General features: G+C 42.4%; 1 protein-coding gene across 2 annotated transcripts in view; it reads left to right on the forward strand.

Annotated features, from left to right (window-relative positions):
* LOC103264266 (COMM domain-containing protein 9) overlaps nucleotides 1-23842 on the forward strand; it is a 26493-nt gene extending 2651 nt beyond the window's left edge. The window contains exons 2-7 of one of the 2 annotated variants that reach the window (XM_021714381.1): nucleotides 7846-7971; nucleotides 9792-9931; nucleotides 11250-11284; nucleotides 12695-12798; nucleotides 13388-13574; nucleotides 23787-23842. In XM_021714381.1, coding sequence (XP_021570056.1) covers nucleotides 7846-7971; nucleotides 9792-9931; nucleotides 11250-11284; nucleotides 12695-12798; nucleotides 13388-13528 — 546 coding nt within the window. In that variant the 3' untranslated portion in view covers nucleotides 13529-13574; nucleotides 23787-23842. Of the gene's footprint in view, nucleotides 1-7845; nucleotides 7972-9791; nucleotides 9932-11249; nucleotides 11285-12694; nucleotides 12799-13387; nucleotides 13961-23786 lie in introns of those variants that run through there. The other variant, XM_008061910.1, reaches the window with a different exon arrangement.
* Nucleotides 23843-24415: the final 573 nt, after the last annotated feature.

The following is a 24415-nucleotide window of genomic DNA, read 5'->3' on the forward strand; positions in this document are numbered from 1 at the left end:
TCCCAAAGGCGCGGGATTACAGGCTGAGCCACCGAGCCCAGCAAATACATAACATTTCTACCATCTCAAAGATGCTTCGTATTACTCTTTTCTAGCCACACCCACTTCCACTCTGCCTCCACCCCCTCCTTAACCTCTGGCATTACTCATTTTTGTAATTTTTGTCATTTCGAGAATGTTATATAAATGGAATAATATACTATGTAACCTTTGGTGATTGCATTTTTTCACTCAGCCCAACTTTCTGGAGATCAATCCATGTTGTTTGTATCAACAGATCTTTTCTTTTTACTGCTGAGTAGTATTTCATGGCATGAATGTACAACAGTTTGTTTAACCATTGGCCAGTTGAAAGGCATCTAGATTTTGTCCAGTTTTCTGCTATTATAAATAAAGCTGCTATAAACATTTGTGTTTGGAGTACAATTGCTGAGTCAGTTTGTTGTCGCATGTTTAGTTTTTTATTTTTTTAAACTTCAAACTCTTTTCCAGAGTGGCTATACCATTTTACATTTCCACTCTCAATGCGTACTCACATTGTGGATTGTTTATCCACATCCTCCGTAGCATTTGGTGTTACCTATGTATTTTATTTGAACCATTCTGATAGATGTATCTTGCCATTCCATTGTGGTTTTAATTTGCATTTCTCTGATGTTGGACATCTTTTTACGTACATATTTACCATCTGTATATCTTTTAAAGTGAAATATCTCTTTGTGTTTTTGCCCATATTCTAATTGGAGTGTTTCTTTTTCTTCTCTTGAGTTTTGAGATTCTTTATATATCCTAGATATTAGTTCTTTGTCAAATATGTAGTTTGCAAATACTTTCTTCTAGTCTGTAGTTTGTCATTTTATCTTAACAGGGGCTGTATTAGTTTGCTAAGTCTTCCATGACAAAGTACTACAAACTAGGTGACTTAAACAACAGAAATGTATTGTGTTACTGCTTTGGAAGTCAGAAGTTCAAGATCAAGGTGCCAGCCAGATTGGTTTCTTCTGAGGGCTATGAGGGATGATCTATTCTTTCCTAGCTTCTGTTATTATAGTTTATTGGCAGTCACATCTACAATGACTCTATAATGGGGGCTTTTGTAGAGCAAAATATTTAATTTGATGTGCTACAGTTTATCAATTTTTTTCTCTTATGAATCATGCTTTTGGTGTCAAGTCTAAGAACTCTTTGCTACTCCATAAGCCCTCAAATTTTTAATTTTTTCTAGAAGTTATATATAGTGTGTGTGTGTGTTTGCCTATGAATGTCCAACTGTTTCAGTACCCTTTGTTGAAAAGGCTATGTTTCCTCCACTGAATTGCTTTTGCACCTTTGTGAAGAAGACATATTTTTGTGGGTCTATTTCAGGGTTTTCTATCCTGTTGTCTTGTTTGGTGCATATATCCCTCTGAAAGTCCCATTCAGTCTTTATTAGTGTAGCTCTATAATACATTTTGAAATCAGACTGGTTTCTTTCACTTCATTCTTCGTCAAGATTGTTTTAGCTATTTTAGTCCCTTTGCTTTTTCATACACATTTTAGAATGCTCTTGGCTATGTCTAAAATAATTTGCTGAGATTTTGATAGGAATTGCATTAAACCTATTTATTAATTACAGAATTGACATCTTTAGTATGTTGAATCTCCCAATATATGAACATATGTTTTCATATTTATTTAGATCTTTGATTTATTTTATTTCTGTTATGTAGCACACAAATCCTATATTTATTTATTTTTGAACAATTGAAAGTGATACTGTATTTTTAATTTTAATGTCCATATGTTCATTACTAGTATATAGAAATACGACTTATGACTGGGCACAGTGGCTCATGCCTCCCAGCACTTTGGTAGGCCGAGGTGGGAGGATTGCTTGAAGCCAGGAGTTCAAGACCAGCGTAGGCACCATAGTGAGACCACCCAACCCATCTCAATAAGTAAATAAATAATAAATAAAATAAATAAATAAATAAATAAGTAACGTTGCTTTCTCTTAAACAAAGTAAAGTAAGTACCACTGATTTTTGTATGTTTATCTTATATAAGCAAACTTGCTGGAGTAATTTCTTCTAGGAGTTTTTTTGGGGGGGTGTTATATTCCTTGGGACTTTCTGCTTAGACAGTCTTGCTGTTTACAAACAGGGGCAGTTTTATTTCTTCCTTTCTGATCTTCACACTTTTATTCAATTTTCTTGCCTAATTTTAGTGGCTAGAATTTTCAGTGCTATGTTGAGTCAGAGTGGAGAGAGCATATAGACATCTTCGCCTTGTTCTCAGCGTTCAGGACAAGGCATTCAGTCTTTCACCACTAAGTGTGTTAATGGTAGGGTTTTTTTTGTAGATGCAGTTTATCAAATTAAGGAAGTTATCTTTTATTCCTGCTTTTGTGAGAGTTTTTAAACCAAAAGTGGATGTTTAATTTTATCAGATGTTGCGTATCTGCATTGATGGATATGATGTGATTTTCTTTGTTAATATGGTAGGTAACAGATTTTCAAATATTGAATCAGCTTTGCATCTCTGGACTAAATCCCACCTGGTCACAGTGTATAATCCTTTTTAAATATTTCTGATCTCTATTTGTTAATTTTGTTTGTTTGTTTGGTTTCTGATTCAGGTTTTTACTCTGTCACCCAGATTGGAGTGCAGTGGTACCATCATAGTTCATTGCAGCCTTGACCTCCTGGTTCAGGTGATCCTTCTGCCTCAGACTCCCAAGTAGCTGGGACTACAGGCATGCATCACCACACCCAGCTAAGTTTTTGGTTTTTTGGGATTTTTTTTTTGGCAGAGACAAGGTCTCGCTATTTTGCTCAGGCTCATTGTTCAACAATCCTTCCACCTTGGCCTCCCAAAGTACTAGGATTACAGGCATTTCATTGGTTTATGCTCTTATTGTTATTTCCTTTATTCTGCTTCCTTTGGTCTTATTATGCTCTTCTTTTTCTAGGTTCTTGAGGTGGGAGCTTAGATTATTGATTTGAGAATTTTCCTCTTTTCTAATACATAGATTTAAGGCAATACATTTTCTTATCACCACTTTCTAGGCTGTGTCCCACAAATGTTGACATGTTATTTTCTCATTTTCACTCTTTCAGTGTAGTTTTTAAAATTTCCCTGAGACTTTCTCTGACATATGGATTATTTAGAAGTGTACTATTTTCAAATATTGAAATACTAAGTTTTTAAGTGTTTGTACATTTTTAAATTACTTTTCTCTTACTGATTTCTAGTTTAGTTCCATAACATACTCTTGTGGTTATTTCAGTTATTTTAAATTTAATGAAGTTTGTTTTATGGCCTATAATATGATCTATCTTACTATACATTTGGTGCACACTTGAATATGTATTCTGCCTTTACTAGGTATTGTTCCATATAAGTTAATTTGACTGATTGATGGTGTTGTTGAGTTCTTCTATATCCTTGTTGAATATGACTGTCTAGATACACCATTGCTGATAAAAGAATGTTGAACTCTGTCCAAGTATATTTGTTGATTGGTTTGTTTCTCCTTACAGTTCTGACAGTTTTTGTTTCATATATTTTGAAGTTCTGTTGCTTGGTACATACACATTTAGTATGTCTTCCTGGTGGATAGAGTCATTTATCATTATGTAATGTCCCTCTCTGTCTCTGGTAATTTTCCTTGCCAGTAAAATATACTTTACCTGATATTAATATAGCCATTCCTATTAATGTTTGAATCTCTTTCTTCATCCATTTACTTTCAGCCTGCCTTATTTCTTATATTTGAAGAGAATTTCTTATAGATAGCATTTTAGTCATATTTTTAATCTATTGTCAATTGTTGTCTTTTAATTGGTTTATTTCGACTATTTACAGTTAAGACCATTATTCCTGTGTTAGGGCTTTAAGTCTGCCATTTTATTTTTTTCTATTCTCTTGGAGTTTGTTTTTCATGAATTATGTGAACATTTTTTAGAATACCATTTTGATTTATTTGTAGTGTTTAGTGGTTGCTCTAGTTATTGCATTACATATATGTAACTTATCACAGTCTATTGGTGGCGTTATCTTACCAGTTATGGTGAAATATAGAAACCTGACTTCTCTTTACATCTCTTTACCGTCCCTCATTTATAATATAATTGTCTTAAATATTTTCTCTGCATTTATTTAAAGCCATATCAGGGTTAAAATTTTTTGCTTCAGGCCGGGTGCAGTGGCTCAAGCCTGTAATCCCAGCACTTTGGCAGACCGAGGTGAGGGGATTGCCATGGGTTCGAGAACTGCCTGGGCAACTTGGCGAGACCTCATCTCTACAATAAATAAAAAAAATTAGCCAGGCGTGGTAGTGCGTGCCTGTAGTTCCAGCTACTTGGAAGGCTGAGGTGGAAGGATCGCCTGAGCCCAGCAGGTCGACACTGGGGTGGCCATGAGCATGCCACTGTACTCCAGCCTGGGCGACGGAGTGAGACTCAAATTAAAAAAACAAAATTTTTTTTTTGCTTCATATTTCAAACACAATTTAGAAAACTTAAGAGAAGAAAGTCTATTCTTTCTGTTTATCCATATTTTTGCTTGCCCTTCTTCTTTCTTCCAGTGGTAGTTAATTTTAGATTTCAACTTGACTAGATTGAGGGATGCCTAGATAATAGTTGAAGCATTGCTTCTGGACGTGTCTGTGAGGACATTTCTAGAGGAAATTTATGTATGTATGAGTCAATGAACTGGGAGAGGAAGACCTGTCTTCAGCGTGGATGGGCACCATACAGTCGGCTGGGAGACTAACTGGTATAGACAGATGTAAGAAGGGGGATTCTATTTCTGCTGTCTCTCTTCCTTCTGGAGTGGAACACCTTTTCTGCTCCTACCCCTGGTTTTTTAGCTTTTGGGCTCTGGGACTCATACCAATAGCCTCCTAGTGTTTCTGAGGCTTCAACTTCAGACAGGGAGCTGCACTGTCAGCTTCCCTAGTTCTGAGGCTTCTAGACTTGAACTGAGCCATGCTTCAGCTTCTCTGATCCTCCAGTTTGCAGATGGCCTATCAAGGGCTCTGTGATTGTGTGAACCAATTCCCCCAATACATCCTCTCTCATATATCTTGTTCTGTCTCTTTGGAGAGCCCTGACTTTTACTTTTAGGTTCCAAGATTCCTTGTTTTATTGTTTCATTTCTATTTAGAGAACTTACTTTAATGATTTTTTTAGAGTAGATGCTGTGATAGATTTTCTTAGTTTTCCTTCATCTGATAATGTCTTGATTGCCTCTTCATTCCTGAAGAATATTTTTGCTGTAGGATTCAAGTTGACAGTTTTTCCCTTCAGCACCAAAAATTATTGTAACACTTCTTGTTTCCATGGTTTTGAATATGATATCTGCTATTTTTCTAATGTTTTTCCCGTATAGGTAAGGTGTCATTTCTCTCTCTGTGCTTTGAAGTTTTTTCCTTTGTGTTTCATTTTCAGAAGTTTAATTATGATATGCCCTGGACTGGATTTTTTTTTATTTATCCTGTTTAGGGTTCACTTGCATTCTTGAAATGTATAGAATAATGTCTCTAAGTAACTTGGAAAGTTCTCATCTATTATTTCTTTGAATACTTTTTCAGTCTTGCACTCTTTTACTGTCTCCTTCCAGGACTTCAGTGATATGATTGTTAGATCTTTTATTATAGTACCACATGGCCCTGAGGTGCTATTTATTGTTTTCAGTCTATTTTCTCTCTGTTATTTCTATTGGATGTTTTCTATTCTTTTGTCTTCTGGCTTACTGATTCTTTCCTCTATCCTTTCCATTTTGATGCTTAACCCATTTACTGAGCTTTTTATTTTGATTAGTGTATTTTTCAGTTCTAAAATTTCCATTTTATTCTTCTTTATATCTTCTATTTCTTGGCTGAGAACTTTATTTATTTCAAGCATGTTCTAAATTACTTGTTGAAGTATTGTTATCATGGCTGCTTTAAATTATTTGTCAGATAATTTTAACATCTGTCATCTTGGTGTTGACATCTATTATCTTTTTTCATTCAGTTTGATATCTTTCTGGTTCCTTATCTGATGAGTGATTTTTTTTATGTTGAAACCTGGACATTTTCATATTGTATTCTGAGACCGAATTGTATTTAAATCTTATGTTTTAAGCTGCCTTTCTCTGATACTGCTCAGGCATGGGAAGGAGCGGCCACCTTATTACTACCAGATAGAGATAGAAGTCCAGGTTCCCCACCTGGCTTCTATTGATGCCTGAAAACAGGGGTTCCTTGTTACTACTGGGTAAGGGTAGAAACTCTGGCCCTACGTGGTCTCTGCTGGTACTATAAGATGGAGGGGTGTGTTACTAGCTGGTGAGGATAAAGGTCCTTGCTCCCTACTTGACCTTCTCTGACACCACCCCAGTTGGGGTGTTGGTACCTCATTGCAGCCTTACAAGGCTTCTCACTCAAGTCTAAGCTTTCCACTCAGTCTTTGTTGACATAGGTGGGACCTCAGTTCTTCCTGTGATATTTGGCTAGTGTAAAGCAGTTATCCAAAAGTTTTCTAAAGTCAGGCGTGGTGGCTCACTCCTATAATTCCAACACTTTGGGAGGCAGAGGTGATAGGATTGCCTGAGTCTGCGGTTTCAAGACCAGCCTGGGCAACTTGGCGATAAATCGAAAAGTTAGCTGGGCCTGGTGGTGCATGCTTGTAGTTCCAACTACTTGGAAGGCTGAGGGGGAAGGATTGCCTGAGCCCAGCAGGTTGAGGCTGCAGTGGCTGTGAGCATGCCACTGCACTTCAGCCTGGGCAACAGAGAGAGATGCCAACTCAAAATAAATAAATAAATAAATAAATAAAAATTTTCTGACTTGTTAGGCTGCTCTTTTCTTGGTCCTTTGGCTAGAAAGAGCAAGTATTTGTTGGAACTTTTTTCCTGTACCCATTGTCTTTTCCAGGTTGCCTTCTTCATCTCAAAGTCTGGGACATATGAGGCAAAAAGAAAACCCAGGGAACTGACCATTATGTCTTTCCTTGGGTTGCAGGGTCACTAGCAGATCTGCCTTCTTCTTTACCCCTTTCAGAGTTTTCTTATATTTATTTTCTATATAGCGTCGGGGCTTTTAGTTGTACTTGGCAGAAGGACTAGGGAAAAGTACATCTACTTAATCTTCCCAGAAACAGAAATGTCTTAGATATCTTTAAATCTTAATTCTCAAAGGTGTTACACAATGACTAGGACAGTATGAGATGACCCCAAAAAACCTGGAATTTATTTCTAAAAAGTTGTTTATTTACTCTTACATGTTGAAACTTTAGTCGCCTTCAAAGTACTCTCCGTTTGATGCAATACACCTATTGAGATGCTTTTTCCACTGCTCAAAACAGTTTCTGAACTCGTCAATTTTGATGCCTTTTAGTGCTTCTGCTATTTTTGTTTGTTTGTTTGTTTGTTTCACCTCTTCTACAACAGCAAAACATTTCCCTTTGAGGACTTTTTCATCCAGGGAAATAAATAAATAAAAAAGTTACTCAGGCCAGATCAGGTGAATAGGGAGGGTGGGGCACAGGAGATATGCCATTTTTCATCAAAAATGACTGAATACTCAGTGAGGTGTGGGCAGGTGCACTCGTAAGTCACCCATCATGAAATGGGCAAATTCATTGAAATAATCTAAAAAAATAAATAAATAAATTTACTGAAGCTAAATGCAGCCTTTTTAAACAACACTAGCTGATATAGTGATACCAGTTCGTTCCTAGAACACTTACTTAACGGGGAAGCCTATACTACAAGGGGTCCACCCTCAAAAAGATAATTCTGGGGTTTTGGGGGGGTTATTAAAAAATGTGTGTTTTCAGAGTCTGAGTTTGTTTTTTTCCCCCATCTGTGAATTCATAGGCCTCTTCGAAAGATGTTGTCAGACAACTGTGTCAAGAGAGCTTTTCCACTTCAGCCCTTGGCTCAAAAAAACTCTTGGATATTACGTGTTCCAACTTATCTGTGACCCAGAAGGAAGCAGAGCAAGTAAGTATGGTCAGAAATTCCCTTTGACAACAGGCCATCTTAACTTCTTGGTCTCTTTCTTGATTTCCTAGTCATTGCCATGTCCAAGGAAATGTCCATTGACATTTACAGCAAACTTTGATAAACAAGACATGGATGGAGGAACTATACTCAGAATCAGAGCTCCCGACAATTTTCTTTGCAGATTTATTTCCTAGACGATGTGGACAAAAACCAATCCTTTGTGATTTTATTTTCCAACCTGTAACTTGATGATACTGATAAATTGTCAGTTGGATAGATCAGGGTAGATTTTTTAGGAATTTTGGACAGAAACTTTGAGGCCTGAGTGAGATTTGGTAGTATGTGCCACTAGGTTCCATCTGGTGTCCTCAGGGCTGCTTTGTGTACCTCATTCCCTCTGCATCCTTCTGTCCCACAGAGAGGGCCCCTTCCCCTCACTTGCCTGATCTCCATAGATGGCCAACAGGAAGAGTAAGTTGACTCATATTCAGTTATATAGCAGTGACAGCTCCATCTTTCCAAGGCTAATACGTTTTAAACAGGAGTTTCTTCATCCAAATGGGCCTATGTTGTTATTATTATTATTAAGTTTGGAGCTTTGTTTATTGAAATCAACTGTAGAAAAGTAAAAGGCAGAAGCAAGATTATGGACATAAATTGGAGACTTAGTTTAGGGTCCCCCAAAAGTGGATCATGAGGCTTGGGTGTAGGTGGTTATTTGAGAGGTGATTCTAGAAAACATAAAGGAGGGTGTGGGGGAAAGCAATCAGGGAAGGAAGGCAAACCAGTAAGAGAATATGTTAGTGGGCAATTAGTGCTGTGGGAAACAGGTCCTCAATCTTGGAATTCTGTAAGAAATCAAGTAGATATCTCTCAGAATTGTTTCCCTGGAGGACGTTGAAGCTGGTACATTTACCCACCCCCACTGATGAAGGGTTAACCTTCCCTCACTTCTGGGTTGTGTCTGTCTGCAATCAAGCAATCCCTAGTGGTATCAAAGAAAGCTCTACAGCAGGGAAATTTATGTCCAGAGAGTTGTCGTAGGTTGAGCTAAGTATCATTTTATTCACAAGGTGACCATAAGCCGTACTTACACTTCCAAGCTACAGATTCCCTTGGAGGAACCTAGGATGGGAACATGGCATTTAGCAAGGAAGGGTCAGGCACAGGCATTCCTCTTCCCACACAGTCAGACAGAAGCTGTTTGTTGTCTTTGCCCTCCCAAGTGACAGCTTAGGGACAAGGATGTGAGACTTCTGTCACCCTGAATTCAAAGCCCACACTCCACAGGAGCCAGTATTTCTTGTCACAGTTCAGTAAGCACAACTTTAAGTTCTCAAAAGGAGCCTGTAGCCACACTCAGGGAAGCTCAAAGCTAGAGTCCCCCCCCACCCCTGGTGTTCCTTTAGTCCTCAGTCCAGAGACTGGAGAGATAGTGTTGCCTAGGAACACAGCTGACTTTCTACTTCTCTCACATTACCAGGGAATCAGCACTAGAAAGTTAACTGAAGGTCAGATTCTCTAGGAGAAGGAAAAGTGATAGATTGGCCATCCACCCATAAGTAGAGAGTTTCCGGCGAGCCGACAACTTCCTTGGTCAGGCAGCTGCATCTGTCTTCTAAAGCAACAGGTGAACTCAGAGGAGGGCAGAGGCATGTGGGGCATCAATGTCAGCCACAGAGGCCTCTGGACTCAGGTGACTTGATTGAATGACTGTGATAGTGTGCAGGAGTGTGGGGCTAGAGCCCTGCCCCTGCCTCGTGCCGCCTGCCCCCTGCTTCTCCTGCAGCTACAAAGCGGCCCTGTTTATCCTGCAGCTGCTTCAGGCTCTACACTGCCTCACTAGGCTGGTGGCATTCCGTGACCTGTCCTCCGCCGAGGCGATTCTGGCTCTCTTTCCAGAAAATTTCCACCAAAACCTCAAAAATCTGCTGACAAAAATCATCCTAGAACACGTGTAAGTGCTCATTTCTTGAGAGTTCCTTCTAACTTTGATATGTTTTTATTATTTTTCTTCCTATTCCAGAAGTAATAACATGTTCCTTGTTGAAAAATTAGAAAGCACAGTAAGCAAAAAGAAAATAAGACATCTACAGCTTCACCAGCCAGAGGATAGCAATATTATTTCCTTAACAGAAAACCTTTAAGGACTTAATTTTTTTATCTTTATACATATAGAGAGAAGGTGATTTTTTAAAAAATAAAAATGAGATTATGCCATTTTATAACTTGCTTATTTTCAGTTAACAATATTAACAATAATGACATTTCAGATCAAGTTTACCTTCAATATCAGTGCAATGGTTAAATATATTCTGCTGTATGAAGAAATTATGTGTAATTTAATTTAAGCATTTCTTAGTGTTGGACATTGAGGCTATTGGCAGTTTTTCATTTTAGTGAATAATTTATAGTGAAATTTTTGCTCACGTGCTTAATTATTTCCTTACTGTGGTAAGGATGATGGGCATATTGAGGCTATGGTCTTATATTATTCAGTTGACCATTAAAAAGATTGTACCATCTATTTTTCCATCAGTAGGACACAAGTGTGCCCCTCTCCCCACACCTTCACTGAGGGGATTTTTTCTTATACTTTTTCCCAGTTTTCCAAGTGGTAAGTAAGACCTTATTTCAGTGTAGTGATGTTGAATATCTTTTTCACCTGTTTATTGGTCATTTTAATTTCTTTTGTGAATTAGCTATGTATTTTCTTGGCTGGGCAGATCCTTTTAAACATAGAATTTAAGCAGACTTGATTAACTCTTTAGCAGAAGGCTTGAATAGACCTAATAGCAATAGCTGATAATGCCTATTTACTAAGGGTTTGTTGTTTATTAAGAAATTTCTCATGCGTTATCACATTTTACTCTGTTTGCTATAGCATTAGGTCTGTTTGGATGTGTTTTTGCAGAAAATACAATACTCTGTGTAGAAGGTGTTTTATGAAGAAAAGATAAATTGACCTGTTTTATCTTTGAGAACAATGGCACAATAAGATAACGGTGCATTAAACTTTTTCTTCTTTTTTTTTTTGTCCTAACTGTGAAAACTAACATCACTTATGACCTTAACACTACTGAGCTTTTAAGCATAAACAAAAAGACTGCTTCTTGGAGGGAAGGATTTCTGCGGCCCTTTTCTGTTAGCAGATGATCATGGGTCTGAAGATCGCAGAAAGGGCCCAAGCCAGGTCCAAGAGCCTCCCTCATTGCCAGAAGACTCCATCTCATCCCTTTTCCATTATTTTTTCCTCGCCTTTTCCACTTATGCAGATTTACCTGGAGAACTGAAGCCCAAGCAAATCAGAGTGAGTACCAACAAGTCTGCCCCTCCCTCCTTACTCCTCTCCCCCAGGCCCAGCTCTAAATTTTCCAGGTGACCAGAGATCTTAACACAAACTAAAGTGACCATTCTAGTCCCAACCTAACCTCTGTGTGTTATGTTTTTTAAATCTCATTTTTAAAATGTTTTTTTCTGATTATAAACATTATTATAAGGAGAAGATACCCCCCCCCAAAAAATACCACAATTATCTTTTGAAGAGTGAGCCCCTTGTAATACAGGCTTCTCCTGCTAGGTAACTAGGAACCCATCTGTTTTTTTCTGGAAGTTTTGAGAAGGTTGCATCATGATTTGCTGAAGAAACATCCTGAGTTGTGGCAAACAGGTGACGGTCTTCCACCGTGACAACACAGCTGCCCACACCGCACTGAGTGTTCAGTAGTTTTTGACCAAAAATAGCATGACCCCCATGACCCTCTTTCTCTATTCACCTGATCTCCTCGAGTGACTTTATTTTGTTTCCCTGGATTTAAAAAGTCCTCAAAGGGAAATGTTTTGCTGTTATGGAAGAGGCGAAACAAAAAGTGGCAGAAGCACTAAAAGGCATCAAAATTGATGAGTTTGAAAACTGTTTTGAGCAATGGAAAAAGCATCTCGATAGGTATATTGCATCATACAGAGAGTCTTTTGAAGGTGAATGAAGTTTAAACGTGTAAGAATAAATACAATTTTTTATAAATACTGAGAGTTTTCTTGGGTCCCCTCCCATAGATCTGCTGTTAAAACAAGAAATATCCAAAGCAGAAAGTGAAGTACTTAAAATAATTGTATTTTAATTGGGGGAAAATGAGCATTAGTTGAAATTAGTTTGAAAGACTGATTAAAAATATGTGTTTAAAAGGGTCATTACTCACTCTGCGTCAGTAACACTGCTGGAGCAGTTTATTTGCGTGTTCGCTCATTTTGTCTTCCTAATAGCCTTGTGAACTAAGCCAAGATTATCCCTATTCTCCAGATGAGCAAATAGAGGTTAGACAAGTGATAGAACCTATGTGCAGGCCAAGTCTATTTATCTCTAAAACAAGAACTCATACCACTATTGCTAAAGCTACACATTTCCCAAGCCTCGGACCATGACTTCTCTTGTGGCTTTGTGTCACTTTCTCATTCTGTCCTGACATCTGGAAGACTGGGTGTTTGGGCGGAAGCCTGGTGATGCTGCCCACTGTGAGTCAGTACTAAGTGCAGGGTGGCACCAAGCAGTGGGGGAGGCCATGACTTGCTGTGCGTCTTGGGCCCCATCTGTCTCTCTCCGAGACTTGCTGCATAGATCGAACGCCTTGTGCATGTACACAGCTCAGAGCCACCTGTCATGGGGTAAAGCCTAGCTAGACATGAGTGGCATGAGCTCTGAGCTGAGATGTTTCCTCCACAGTCTCTCTGCCACGCCTGGTCGACCTGGATTGGAGAGTGGATATCAAAACCGCCTCAGACAGCATCAGCCGCATGGCCGTCCCCACCTGCTTGCTTCTGATGAAGGTAGGTGCACTGTCATGGTTGTCAGAAAGAAGGGGCAGCCATGATATGGCACCCAGTAGGTCAGCTAAAACACGAGTATGTTTGGGGACTTCCAGCCCATCAATTTGAAAAGATTAGCATCTTGCAGATGCGTGTGTTTATTTACAAGGTATGCATATACTACCTTATTAACATATTATGGACATGATAAAACATACATTAAAAGTAGAAATTTTAAAATGATAAAGCAGATGGAAAGCACACTATTTTTAAAAATAGTACTTCTCAAAGTACTGATGTAAACACACAATGTTTTCTCACTTGAGTGCTGAGAGGGTGTTAGAGAGGTGTGTGAGCTTTGGTTGGGCCTTCTCTACTATCCACTCAGTCTCTTGTTACAAATAGAAGCTAAGCCAGGCGACTGAGGCATCTGCTTCACTCCTCCCAGTTGCTGTATGACTCAGGAGCTAGTACTCTCTATAGCTCTTAGCAAAGAGCTTTTCTTCTGAGGTTCAGCAGAGCTGAGTCCAGCTTGCAGTTCCAGGGCTCACTGAAAGGAAGTCAGGAAGAGAGGCAGCTTTGACTTTTCTGGGCCATGTTCTCTTTTCAGATCCAGGAAGATCCCAGTCTGTGTAGAGACAAACCCTCCACCTCTGCTGTCACCATGGAGCTGAGTAAAGAAACTCTGGACACCATGTTAGATGGGCTGGGCCGCATCAGAGACCAGCTTTCTGCTGTGGCCAGTAAATGACCTGACCAACTAACTGCCAGCACCCACTGCTGTGCCCCAGCTGCTTGTGAGCAATGAAGCACCTCCCAGTGTGCAGGCTGCCCTTGAAGCTGTAACTAACAGTAGGCAGGACAGTGGGGACAAGAGGGGGCTTCTGCCATCCAGAAGGCACCGTTGTATTGGGTAGAAGCAACCAGGCCCCTTGTTCTCTTCCTTCTTCTTTCTCTTTCTCTTTCTGAAGCTGGTGAGCAGAAGCTCCCACCTTTGAAAGGCTGCTGTGTATAACATAATTACCACCGAGGCAGTGTGGTGGACATTTACTTTGTCAGCTGCCTCTACATGGCTGCTTGGGAAATTCAAACCCAAACTGTGGAGCTTATCTAATAAGTTTATTTCTAACATTCGCTCTAGTGAGTTCATTTCCAACCCAGAACACACGGAAGGTATCAGGCGGGTGATCTCACAGAGCAGGGCCAGCAGCATGGCCCATCCAGGGCATTCTCGGAGCCTCCCAGCCTTTTCGACCTCCTCATCAGCACAGGAAGTCTGCCGTGGGTGCTAATTCCCTTCTTCGTGAAGCCAGTGACCCCTTCCTTGATATCACGCAGCCACTCCTGGATGAAGAAATGAGAGTAATTGGAAGTAAAAAACAGTTCTCAAAACTTCATATTCTTGTAGCTTCTGTCCTTCACCCAAGTTGTTGCTTTTGGCCTGTGCTGCCCCTCGTTCTTAGAAATGAAGACCAGAAACCAGCCTACTACTTCCAGGTCAAGAGCCCCTGCTCTTACCCTCAGGTTGAGTTCAGCCTTGTTATAAACTTATCCCTGACTTTTCCCTCCACTGTCTATGATCTGCACACAGACATGTCAAGTCCCTGTTCTCTTGGCCTCTCACAGGCATTCATAAGAAACTAACTTGAAACAAGGAGCCCAGCATAGGTGTTGGAGCAGATGGACATCCCCCTACCCAGATCTATCTGATTAGAGCCATCTGAGTGCACGACATAGAGGGCATTCGATAAATGACTGGAGAAGTCAATACGTGTGTACTACCCTTCATTTCATGTGCTTGTGTAAGGGGTTTGTCTTCTACTGTTAGTGATGATGGATTGTTTACAGACCTGACCCTATTTCAGGAGGGTCTTCTAGCTCTTCCCTGTTGATCTCAAAGGAAGTTCTTTCATCCAGTGCTTGTCTGGTTTTCCAGGAGTACTTTGTGTGATGAAGCAGCTATACGCAAACTGCCCCTTTCTTAGGGTGTGGCAAGGTTTAGCTATTCAAACTTCATCCACAAAAGGGAACACCTGTGCTGGCTATCCAGCATATTCTACCCACCCAGCAGTAAGGGTGAACATCTGGTTCTCCTGATCATGTGCCACAGACATTGTCTTGTGAATGTACATGACTCCAGTTGGCTCACCTGAATCTTTCCCTGGGGCTCTCTCTGCTGGAATTAGCAGAGAAAACAATCTCTTGCCTCTAGGCTCTGATAGTGAGGCCAGTGATGGGTGCTAAGGTCCATCTTCCTTCACACAGAGAAAGCCCATCTGTAGTTGGAGAGGCCATCTGGACCCCACAGGTATGAAAATGATTGCTAGGAGGAAGATGTTGATATTCACAGAGCCCTAGAAACAGCCAAACGGGGCCACATGGGAAAAGACCACATCTTCAGGGCTTTTGGAAACTGGAGCCAGATGCTCCTCTTCCTTTCCCTTTTTTATTAAACATGAGTCACTGGTCGCCAGGGAGGGAACCCCTTACATCCATGTCAAGTCCCTGTTCTCTTGGCCTCTTACGGGCATTCATAAGAAACTAACTTGAAGCAAGGAGCCCAGCATAGGTGTTGGGGCAGTTGGACATCCCCCTACCCAGGTCTTTCTGATTAGAGCCATCTGGGCATATGACAGAGGGCATTCGTTAAATAACTGGAGAAGTCAATGTGTTTACTACCCTTCATCTCATGTGCTTTTATCCCCCTATATCTGTCAGTGGGTCAGACTTGTCCCTTGGCACTAGGAGGGTGGTCACTGTTCGTCCCCCAAGAGGGACCTTTTGAGAAACTGGTGTAGCCTGTTACCTGTGTAACCCAAGGTGATCTGTCCTGGATTCTGGCACTCCACCAACATGGAGAAATAAGTATCCTGCTTATAAGGCAGCTGGAGGAGGACTCAGCTTTTTAAGCTTCACAATTTTATGTTGGAAATTTATGGCAGGCAACACCTGACAAAAAAATAACACAGTGCAGTAGCCATCATGTGGCAAGTCCTACTATACCTAGTCGTGCCTTTCCAAGCAGTGGCTGATGTCGGATCCAGGTGGGAAGTCAAGAGCAGTCTAAGGGCAGCGTTAAGCAATTCTGCTCACTGGACCAGTTGTTCTGAATGTATATGTGGGATTTGTTTTCATCAGGAATGCTGAAACAGACATGGAAGTGATGGTCTTGAAGGAAGATGCCTCTAGGAGGCAGACAGGGAAGAGCATGGCCCAGGGCCTGTAGTGGCCTCTTCACAGGAAGGAATGGTTGAGGCAGGGTAGGCACACTGGGTTAGTTTAGGGTTAATTTTAATCTGGGTGGGTTCTGAGCTATAGGGGTGGTCTCCAGTATCTGACCCTAGGGTGACTTAGGGGGAATATTGATTTAGTGTGCGAGAGTTTGATAAAAGAGGTAGTTGGGGGTGTGGGCTCTGGATTGGTTGGTTTGTACATCAAAGGCATGCTTGCAGGCGAGTCATTTACTCTCTCTAGAATTAGCTAGCCCTAGGAGGGGTGGCCTCTTTGGATCAAGGCTGCAAATGCTAGAGTGTCAAGAATACAGAATATAAGGCTATATAGTCAATATTAGGTTATGCTGCAGTAACAAACAATCCAAGGTTGCAGTGGCTTTTAAAAGTTTTAAAAGTTTATTTGCCAGTACTGTACATCTGATATAGGTTGGAGGCGGAGGATAGTATTCTCACTGTAGTCACTAAGAGGCCCAGAACGATGATTTTAACACTTGCCTCCACAATAACCAAGGCAGAGCGAGGGACTGTGGCAGGTTGTACCCATGATCTTAAAGCACCCAGAAGTGACAGGCAACTCACGTGAACACACCTAACTATGAAGAGGGCAGAGAAGTTCATGCTTACCATGTGCTGGGAGGGAAGAGAAATGAAATATTTGTGATTAGCTCTGATGACTACTGCCACCGTTGTGTGAACCAAAAGAGTTCTCTTTTGCTAAACTTATAAACAAGACTTGTGAGTCGTAATACACATTGTGTCTTGGCATAAATCTCATCACACGAGTGGCACAGGAGAACACTGAGACGTTTTCTCAAATATCATCCTGCCTCTTCACACAGCCTCCTAAGGTTATTAGAGCATCCATTCATAAGTATTTGTGCATTTTACCAAGTAGAAGTCAACTCAGAGAAGTCCAGGGCTGAGTTGGAACTCAAATCTGGGTCTTTCGACCTGAAGACCAATAGTTTCTCCATTCCTGCCTCAGTTGGGGGAAAACACATGATTCTTCAAAGATAGCCTGAATTTTCCCATTATTTGTCAACTTTCAGCTTTCTCCCTCATTAGTCATGCCTTACCATCTCCTCCTGGACCATATTTATCCTCCTTTGTTTCCTTGTGTGTGTGTGGGGGGGGGGGGTGTGATTTTTCAGGTTCAAAGACAAAATGGCATGAAGGCCCCACATTTGAATCTTTCCCCCACACAGTGGGCATTATGTCCAGTAGTCATTAGTCAAGCCCTGTGGTCTGGTATTTACAAATTTCCATGCAATTATCCATCATGGTGGAAGAAGCTCTCCATTATTTTGTTAGTAAGCTGAGATGTTAATCAGCAGTGAGAGTTTTTAAAAATATTATTGTTTTCATTTTTATTTACTTTTATACTTTAGAAACCAATGGCTATGTGGCATTTTAAAAGTTTCTCAGTCGTTGATTATTTTTACAAGAACTGCTTTGAACCTGTATCCGCTGACTTCCAAATACTGGTTGTTTCTAAACATTCTCTTACCTGTGTGATTTTGATCTTTACACAACTTCCTTTCTTTTGCACTAACATTTCTGTGGCTTAATCGTCCTTTTTACAACTACTATAAAAGAAAGGAAAAAGGATTATTCCCTGGTAGGTGCCAGAGCACCCTAATCTCCAAGGAGTGAGAACCATTCTTTATTTGGGGAAATTTCAATAGCTTTCTCTCTCTTTTTAAAACATTTTGTTAAATATTGAGAAGATACAGAAGATAGGAATAATGTGTAAAGTATAAAGAATCATGATACATTTGTTGTGCCCCTCAGTCTCCTCTTTGTTATGGGCCATTAGGCTTTAAGGCTATTGAATGTCAGGTGACTAAGGATGGTAAGTCTGAGTTTCTGTTAGCTCTGGGCTCTTAGGAAAGTCTCTAATGGGTTTTTATACCTCATCTGTAAGTAAGATAACTACTTCAGCAATGCATCTCATAAATTTACAGTAAACTGCTTAGATCACTGGCTGAAGAATGGACCTGTCTTGCCTATTGTTATTAAGGTTGAACTAGCCATATGGCCCAAGATACATACTACACGGTAAAATACAATACTGTCCCAACAAACTGTGTTAAAAATGGAAAGATGCTTTGGGATATCAGAGGGTGTGAGGCCATTGTTCTAAACATGCTGGATAGCCAGCTTGGGCTGGTCTCCAGTTAGGATTTCAGGAACTCTAATAAAGCTCCTACTTGAGGTATTTGCTTCCAAACTTCAGGGAGCCAGAGTCACTATGTTAGCTAGGATATTGATTTGGCTACTCTAACAAAAGCCCAATTTCCATGGATTAGAGAAGTTAGAAGTTCCTCTCTTATGCAAAAGTCTTACAAATTGGTGGGAGATTTGTGAGGGTAGGATGTTCTGCTCTAGGAAGTGGTCCACAGGCTTGGTGTTTCCCTCCATCTTGTTGCTTTACCAACCATCAGGGGTTGCCCTCATTGCTGTGAGCAAACGTTGCATGCCACTATACTCCAAGAGGAAGAGGAGGTGTGGTCCCGAAGTTGCCACATCAACTGGCCACAATCACATGAACAGTATTTAGCTGCCAGGTAGGTTGGGAAATACAGCCTCTGGCAGGGCAGTCATGTGTCAAGCTAACACTTTGGGGTAGGGAAGGGTGGGAGGGTGAGCTGGGGTGGGGGGGCAGGATAGTGGTCCATTGCTGGAATAGAGCAGATAGAGACAACTGACAGGCACCTACTTACTCACATACTCAGCTGAGTACAGCTCATTATAGCCTCATTTATCAGTTGCTTTCCTGGGAGCAGGTTTCATGGGAGAAGAGAAGTGAACAGGAAGGCACTGTGCTGGGCGAGGAGAAGGGGTGGTGATGTGGGTGCTTCTTGAAGATGGAGACCATTTCTCATTGACTTGGTCTCCACAGTAGCTACCACAGTGCCTGGTGCACAGTAGACCGTCCAATAAATGTCCACTTGCGTTCTACTTCTGCAGACTCAGGATTTGATCTGTGATGTGGTTGAATTAGGCTGAATGGATTAGAATGGCAGATAGGTAGAGTTCGTGTTTATTTGCTTTTCTCAAATCTCCCTCGCCTGGGCCCCGATTCACCGGCTAGGTAACTTGACCATTCTCCAACTTTGCGATCACACTTTCTGGCCTCGAGTGACTTCTAGTTCGTGGCATGGGAGACTTGTTTATAGCAGCCTCTCGGCCACTGTGTTTGGCTTGGGTAGGAAGAGGCAGGGGTGGGAGCCACGATGGTAGTGGAGAGCAGAAGTAGGTTCCTGCCACTGGAGTTCAGGGCCAAGCACTAACAAGAGGCCAGCAGGGTACGGGTACTGAGTTCCCTCCAACTGCTAGAGTGAGGCAGGAGAGAGGCATAGCCCTGAGGCTAAGCAGAGGTGGCATACTGCGCCTTCTCTAGAACCTTCCCTTAACTTCCAGTTAACCCTTATGCTTCTGGATCCATAAGTAGCCCCTGACAGGGGCCGAGGAATTCAACTTAACATGTTTGTCTTCTCTGCCTGCATTTCTTCTATTATTCCTCTCTTCACACCATATTTTAGAGGTCTGTATACTTGCCTTCCTCCATACCAATCACCACTGTAGTATCCCCAACACCTGAGCAAAGAGGTAATAGGCATTCCCTGTTGGAACTGAACATTTCCTGCCACCAGCTGAACTTGAGTCTCTACCTGGGGTTACTTCTATAAAAGGGGCCACTAGGCCGGGCTCGGTGGCTCAGCCTGTAATCCCGCGCCTTTGGGAGGCTGAAGTGAGTGGATTGCCGGAGCCCGCGGGTTCGAGACCCACCTGGGCAGCGAGACCTCATCTCTACAATTAATCAAAAAATCAGCCGGGTGTGGTAGTGCATGCCTGTAGTTCCAGCTACTCGGAAGGCTGAGGCGGAAGGATCGCTGGAGCCCAGCAGGTCGAGGCTGCGGTGACCGGGAGCGGCCACTGCACTCCAGTCTGGGTGACAGAGTGAGACTCCAACTCAAAAATAAATAAATAAATAAATAAATAAATAAGGGGCCACTTGTTCAGGGGTCATATCCTGTTTGGTTACTCAGGGTTCTTTCTGTTTTAATATTTTATTTTATTTTTGAATCAGAGTCTCACTCTGTCACTCAGGCCGGAGTGCAGTGGTGTGCTGCTCATGGCCACTGCAGACTCAACCTGCTGGGCTCAGGCGATCCTTCCACCTCAGCCTTCCAAGTAGCTGGAACTACAGGCACATGCCACCACACCTGGCTAACTTTTTTATTTATTGTGGAGATGAGGTCTTACCAAGTTGCCCAGGCTGGTCTCGAACCCCTGGACTCAGACAATCCTCTCACCTCGGCCTCCCAAAGTGCTGCGATTACAGGCTTGAGTCACTGCACCAGGCCCAATTTTTTATTTTAAAGATGTGGGGTACAATTCAGGGTTAGGTATACAAATATTCACTATGCAGGTACTCCTGTTGATGAAGTGTGTCCCCCCCTCCCTCTGGCAGTTTCCCACTACTGCCAATCCCTTTCTTATGGTATTACGATAATTATTCAAGGTCTGCATATGAGTGAGAACATGTGATACTCAGGTCTTTGTTTCTGTGATAGATCACTCAGTATTATAGACTCTAAGTCCATCCACGTTGCTGTGAAGTTCATAATTTTGTCCTTTATGGCTGCAATATTCCATCGTGTATTTTTTTTATACAGTCCTCTTTCAATGGGCAGCACGGTTGGTTCCATGTTACCCGGGATTCTTATGTGCAAAATCCAAAGTCACCTGGGTGCAGCTGACGCTTGCCCAATATGCCCAGCAGATGGCGCAGCTGTTCTTACTTTCCCATCCTAATACTAGAACAAAGACCAGGAAAGCTGGGGAAGGTGGCATAGTGCGCAGGCCTCTCCTAGAAACCCCAAAAGGGAAGAGGCTTCCTGCAAAAGAACCCTTCAGGTCCCTTCACCCACAGAACTCCCCCCAGCAGGCCCAGGGCAACACAGGCCAAGAGGGAAGGAAATGTGGCAGGCAGGGAAGGCCTACCCAGGGAGCATTCAACACTGTTCCCCGGGCTTAGTGTCAGAAGCACCCACTGTCTCCTCGCTGCTTCCACCGCGGGCTGGTGGGTGCCAAAAATGCCCCCTTTAGGGCCCACTAGGTACAACTCTTCCAGATCATATTTTTCTCATGGCAACCATACAGGTCAGTTATCGGTCAACAGTGTCATTTTATAAGCCTGGGCAGGTGGTGGAGCCACGATTTAAATCCAGGTGTGCTCAGAACAGAGGGTTGGCTTCTTCATCTCTAAAAGGGAGAGATTAGGTTGCATGTTTCCTGACAGCGTAGCTTGGAGGGGATTAATTACAACACACGCAGGTGTCTGAGAAATAAAAGATGCCCACTCGGTTAGTTAAACTTCAAACACATATGCAGGTGCCTCCCTGTAGCAAGCCGTTTCACAGGTCGGAGGACTCATTAGTTCTCTTCTGAGAGTAGTTGTGATGTGGTGAACAGGGAGGGGATGACAAGGATCCCTTGTCCTACCTCGTCTGAATTACTTCAAAGGGCCTGACTGGTGTCCCTGCTTCCTGTCCTTCCTTCTCCTGGCTTCAAGTGTCTTCCAAATATAAACCTTATGTCATTCCCTGGCCTGAAACACTCAAATGACTTCCCAATGTCCTCAAAACAAAGCCAGGCTCAGAATAAATGTTACTCAATGTCCTTTGTAACATGATTTCAGCCTACATTTCAGTCTCATGGAACAAAATTAAAGGCATGGGCTTAAATCAGAATCAGCAGTGTGAAGTCCAGGGACTGGAGGGACTTGGAATGGCACCAGGAACAAAAGTAGGGACAAGGTAAGGAGGGAGGGAATGCAAGGGCTTGGAGGCCAGCACTATCCTCTTTTTGACCTGCTGTGCCTTGAAGGCAGGATCTGGGTCTTGCTCACCATTTTGTCCTCTGCATCTGGGATGGTGCCCGCAGTCAGAGGTGCTCTGTCAGGATTGGTTGAATGCACACACATGTGAATGAAAATGTGAATGAAAGAATGACTGTCCTGACAGACTCAGGGTTGACTGCCTGTGTCCACTGCCTTTTGCTAACCTCAGAGGCTGGAAGGAGCTCTGCTGGAGGACAATGAAGCCAAGGAGAGGAGAGCTCATCTTAGCCATGCCACCTGGGACCTAGCTTTCAGGGTCTAGGCAAAGGTGGCATCCAGGGCAGAAAACCCCAGGGCCTGCTGTGCCCACAGCCTCTCAGGGTGCTCTGTCCTAAACCTCCCAGGAGGGTCACTCTGGCTGCAGAGCCCTGGGAACCCCTAGGCCAGCCAGAGGGGCTGCCCGGCCACCTGCTTCTCAGGATGGCTTTCTCCCTGCACCGACGGTGCATCCAGGGCTCCCTCTCCATGTCAAGCAACTGGCTGCAGAAAGCCCTGCACTGCTGCAGCCTCTGCCTCATCTCTCATGACCTCATTTTCCATATCACTTACTTCCACTCCTTTTATAAGTCGGGTTCACCTTAACGTTATTCAGAAATAACTCCTCCCTCCAGCTGGTCTGCTCTGCCTTCTCACAGATGGAGATTTATAGTGTTCAGGGCAGAAGAAAGCTCTTCCCTTTGCTTGTTTAGCAGGGACATCAGTATCCCTTTCATCCCCATGTCACTGCCCTAGGCCATCCTCATCATAACCTCTCACCTGGAGCACCACATCAGTCGCCAAGGGGCTCCCTGCCATAGGTTTGTCCTCTCTAAATCTAGCCTTCTTAATACTTTCTAGAAAGTAAATTAGATCTCATTTTATGCTCCAAACCTGGCCCCACCTTCCCAGACTTCTTCATCTCTGTAAATAACAGCTCCAACCAGAATCGTGGAAGACATCGCTTCTTCCACACTTCTCCCATTTAATCCATATTAACAAGTCTTGCTAATTCTGTCTCTGAAATACAAGAGAGGCTCTCCCTCCCCAAAACATAATTATCTGTTGGAGGGCAGACTCCTTGCAGTACAGGCTTCCCCCACTAGGTAAATGTTCTAGGAACCCATCGGCATCAATGAACCAGCTAGCGATGTGAGAGGCTGAGTTTGGTTTTTTGTGAAATTTTTTTGGAGATTCTTGAAACACATTTGCCCACTTCCTGATGAGTGATTTGCATGAGCAGCCTGTCCACAAGAACAACCTGCCCACACCCTGCTGAATGTTCAGCCATGTTTGACCAAAAAAACGACATGACCCCATACCCCACCCTTCGTATTCACCCAATCTTGCTCCGAGCGACTTCTTTTGTTTCTTCAGATGAAAAAGTCCTCAAAGGGAAACATGTTGCCAATGTAGAAGAGGTGAAACAAAAAATGGCAGGAACATTTTAAAAGCCATTAAAATAGATGAGTCCAAAAATTGTTTTGAGCAGTGGAAAATGTGTCCCGATAGGGGTATTGCAACAAATGGGTAGTACTTTGAAGGTGACTGAAGTTTAAAATATAGGAATAAATGCACAATTTTTCATAAATAAACTCCAGGGCTTTTTGAGTCCCCCTTGTATATCCACATTGGTTCGTTTCTCTTCATCTCTGCACCAACTTGGTCCAAGACACCTTCATTTATCACCTATGGTCCCCCTTAAGCATGTCGGCCAACCTCTGCCTCCTGCTCTCATGTCACTTTCCCAGTCACCCCACTCATACAACCAGTTCCATAGGTCCACCAAAGTCTTTCCTGCTGCAGGGACTTTGCATTCACTGTCTGATGCTCCCCATCACCTGGAATTCTCCCCTGCTCGTCAAAAGACCGGCTCTTTCTCTTTTTTTTAGGACTTATCTTGAAGGTCACTTCTGTAAAGAAACTTTCTCAATCTACTCTCTCTAAAGAGGTTTCCTCCTTTTACTTTTTTTTGATTCTGAGTCTCACTCTGTTGCCCAGGCTGGAGTGCAATGGCATACTCCAGGCAGTGCTTCTGTGATGTCTTTGTTGTTTTTGCTGTTTTTTGTTTATTTGACCATAACAGGGATTAAACACTGGATCAAGAAGCCAAGGGAGAAACTTGAGAAGCAACACAGCTCTTGCTCTCTTGGAAGCTGAGAAAGGAGATGCCCCATGGACCAAAAGAGGCTGGAAAGGGGCTTGGAGACCCGTGACATTAGGAGAGTTGGGAATAGAGAAGAAAAACATAAAAGAATGCCCTGGAGGGGGTCACATCAAAGGACTGTATCATGGAGGGGGATGCATATCATTGCAGGAAGCAAGGGTAAGACTGATGCTGAGAGAGAAGTGAAGCCGGGCAGCTGGCTGGCTTTGTGAGGATACTCTCTGGCTCTGGGAGGGATGACAAAAGCTGGTACTTACCTGGAGGTGCCTCTGTGGGTTCCTTGAAAGCTGCATTGGAGGGTCCTAACACAGATGCCTGTCTCCTCCAGCGGCTACTCAGGACTTCCACTCAGCC

This window comes from Carlito syrichta, unplaced genomic scaffold (genome assembly GCF_000164805.1).
Source record: "Carlito syrichta isolate Samal-C Ts95f unplaced genomic scaffold, Tarsius_syrichta-2.0.1 Scaffold305639, whole genome shotgun sequence".
In the NCBI taxonomy this organism is placed as follows: Eukaryota; Metazoa; Chordata; class Mammalia; order Primates; family Tarsiidae; genus Carlito; species Carlito syrichta.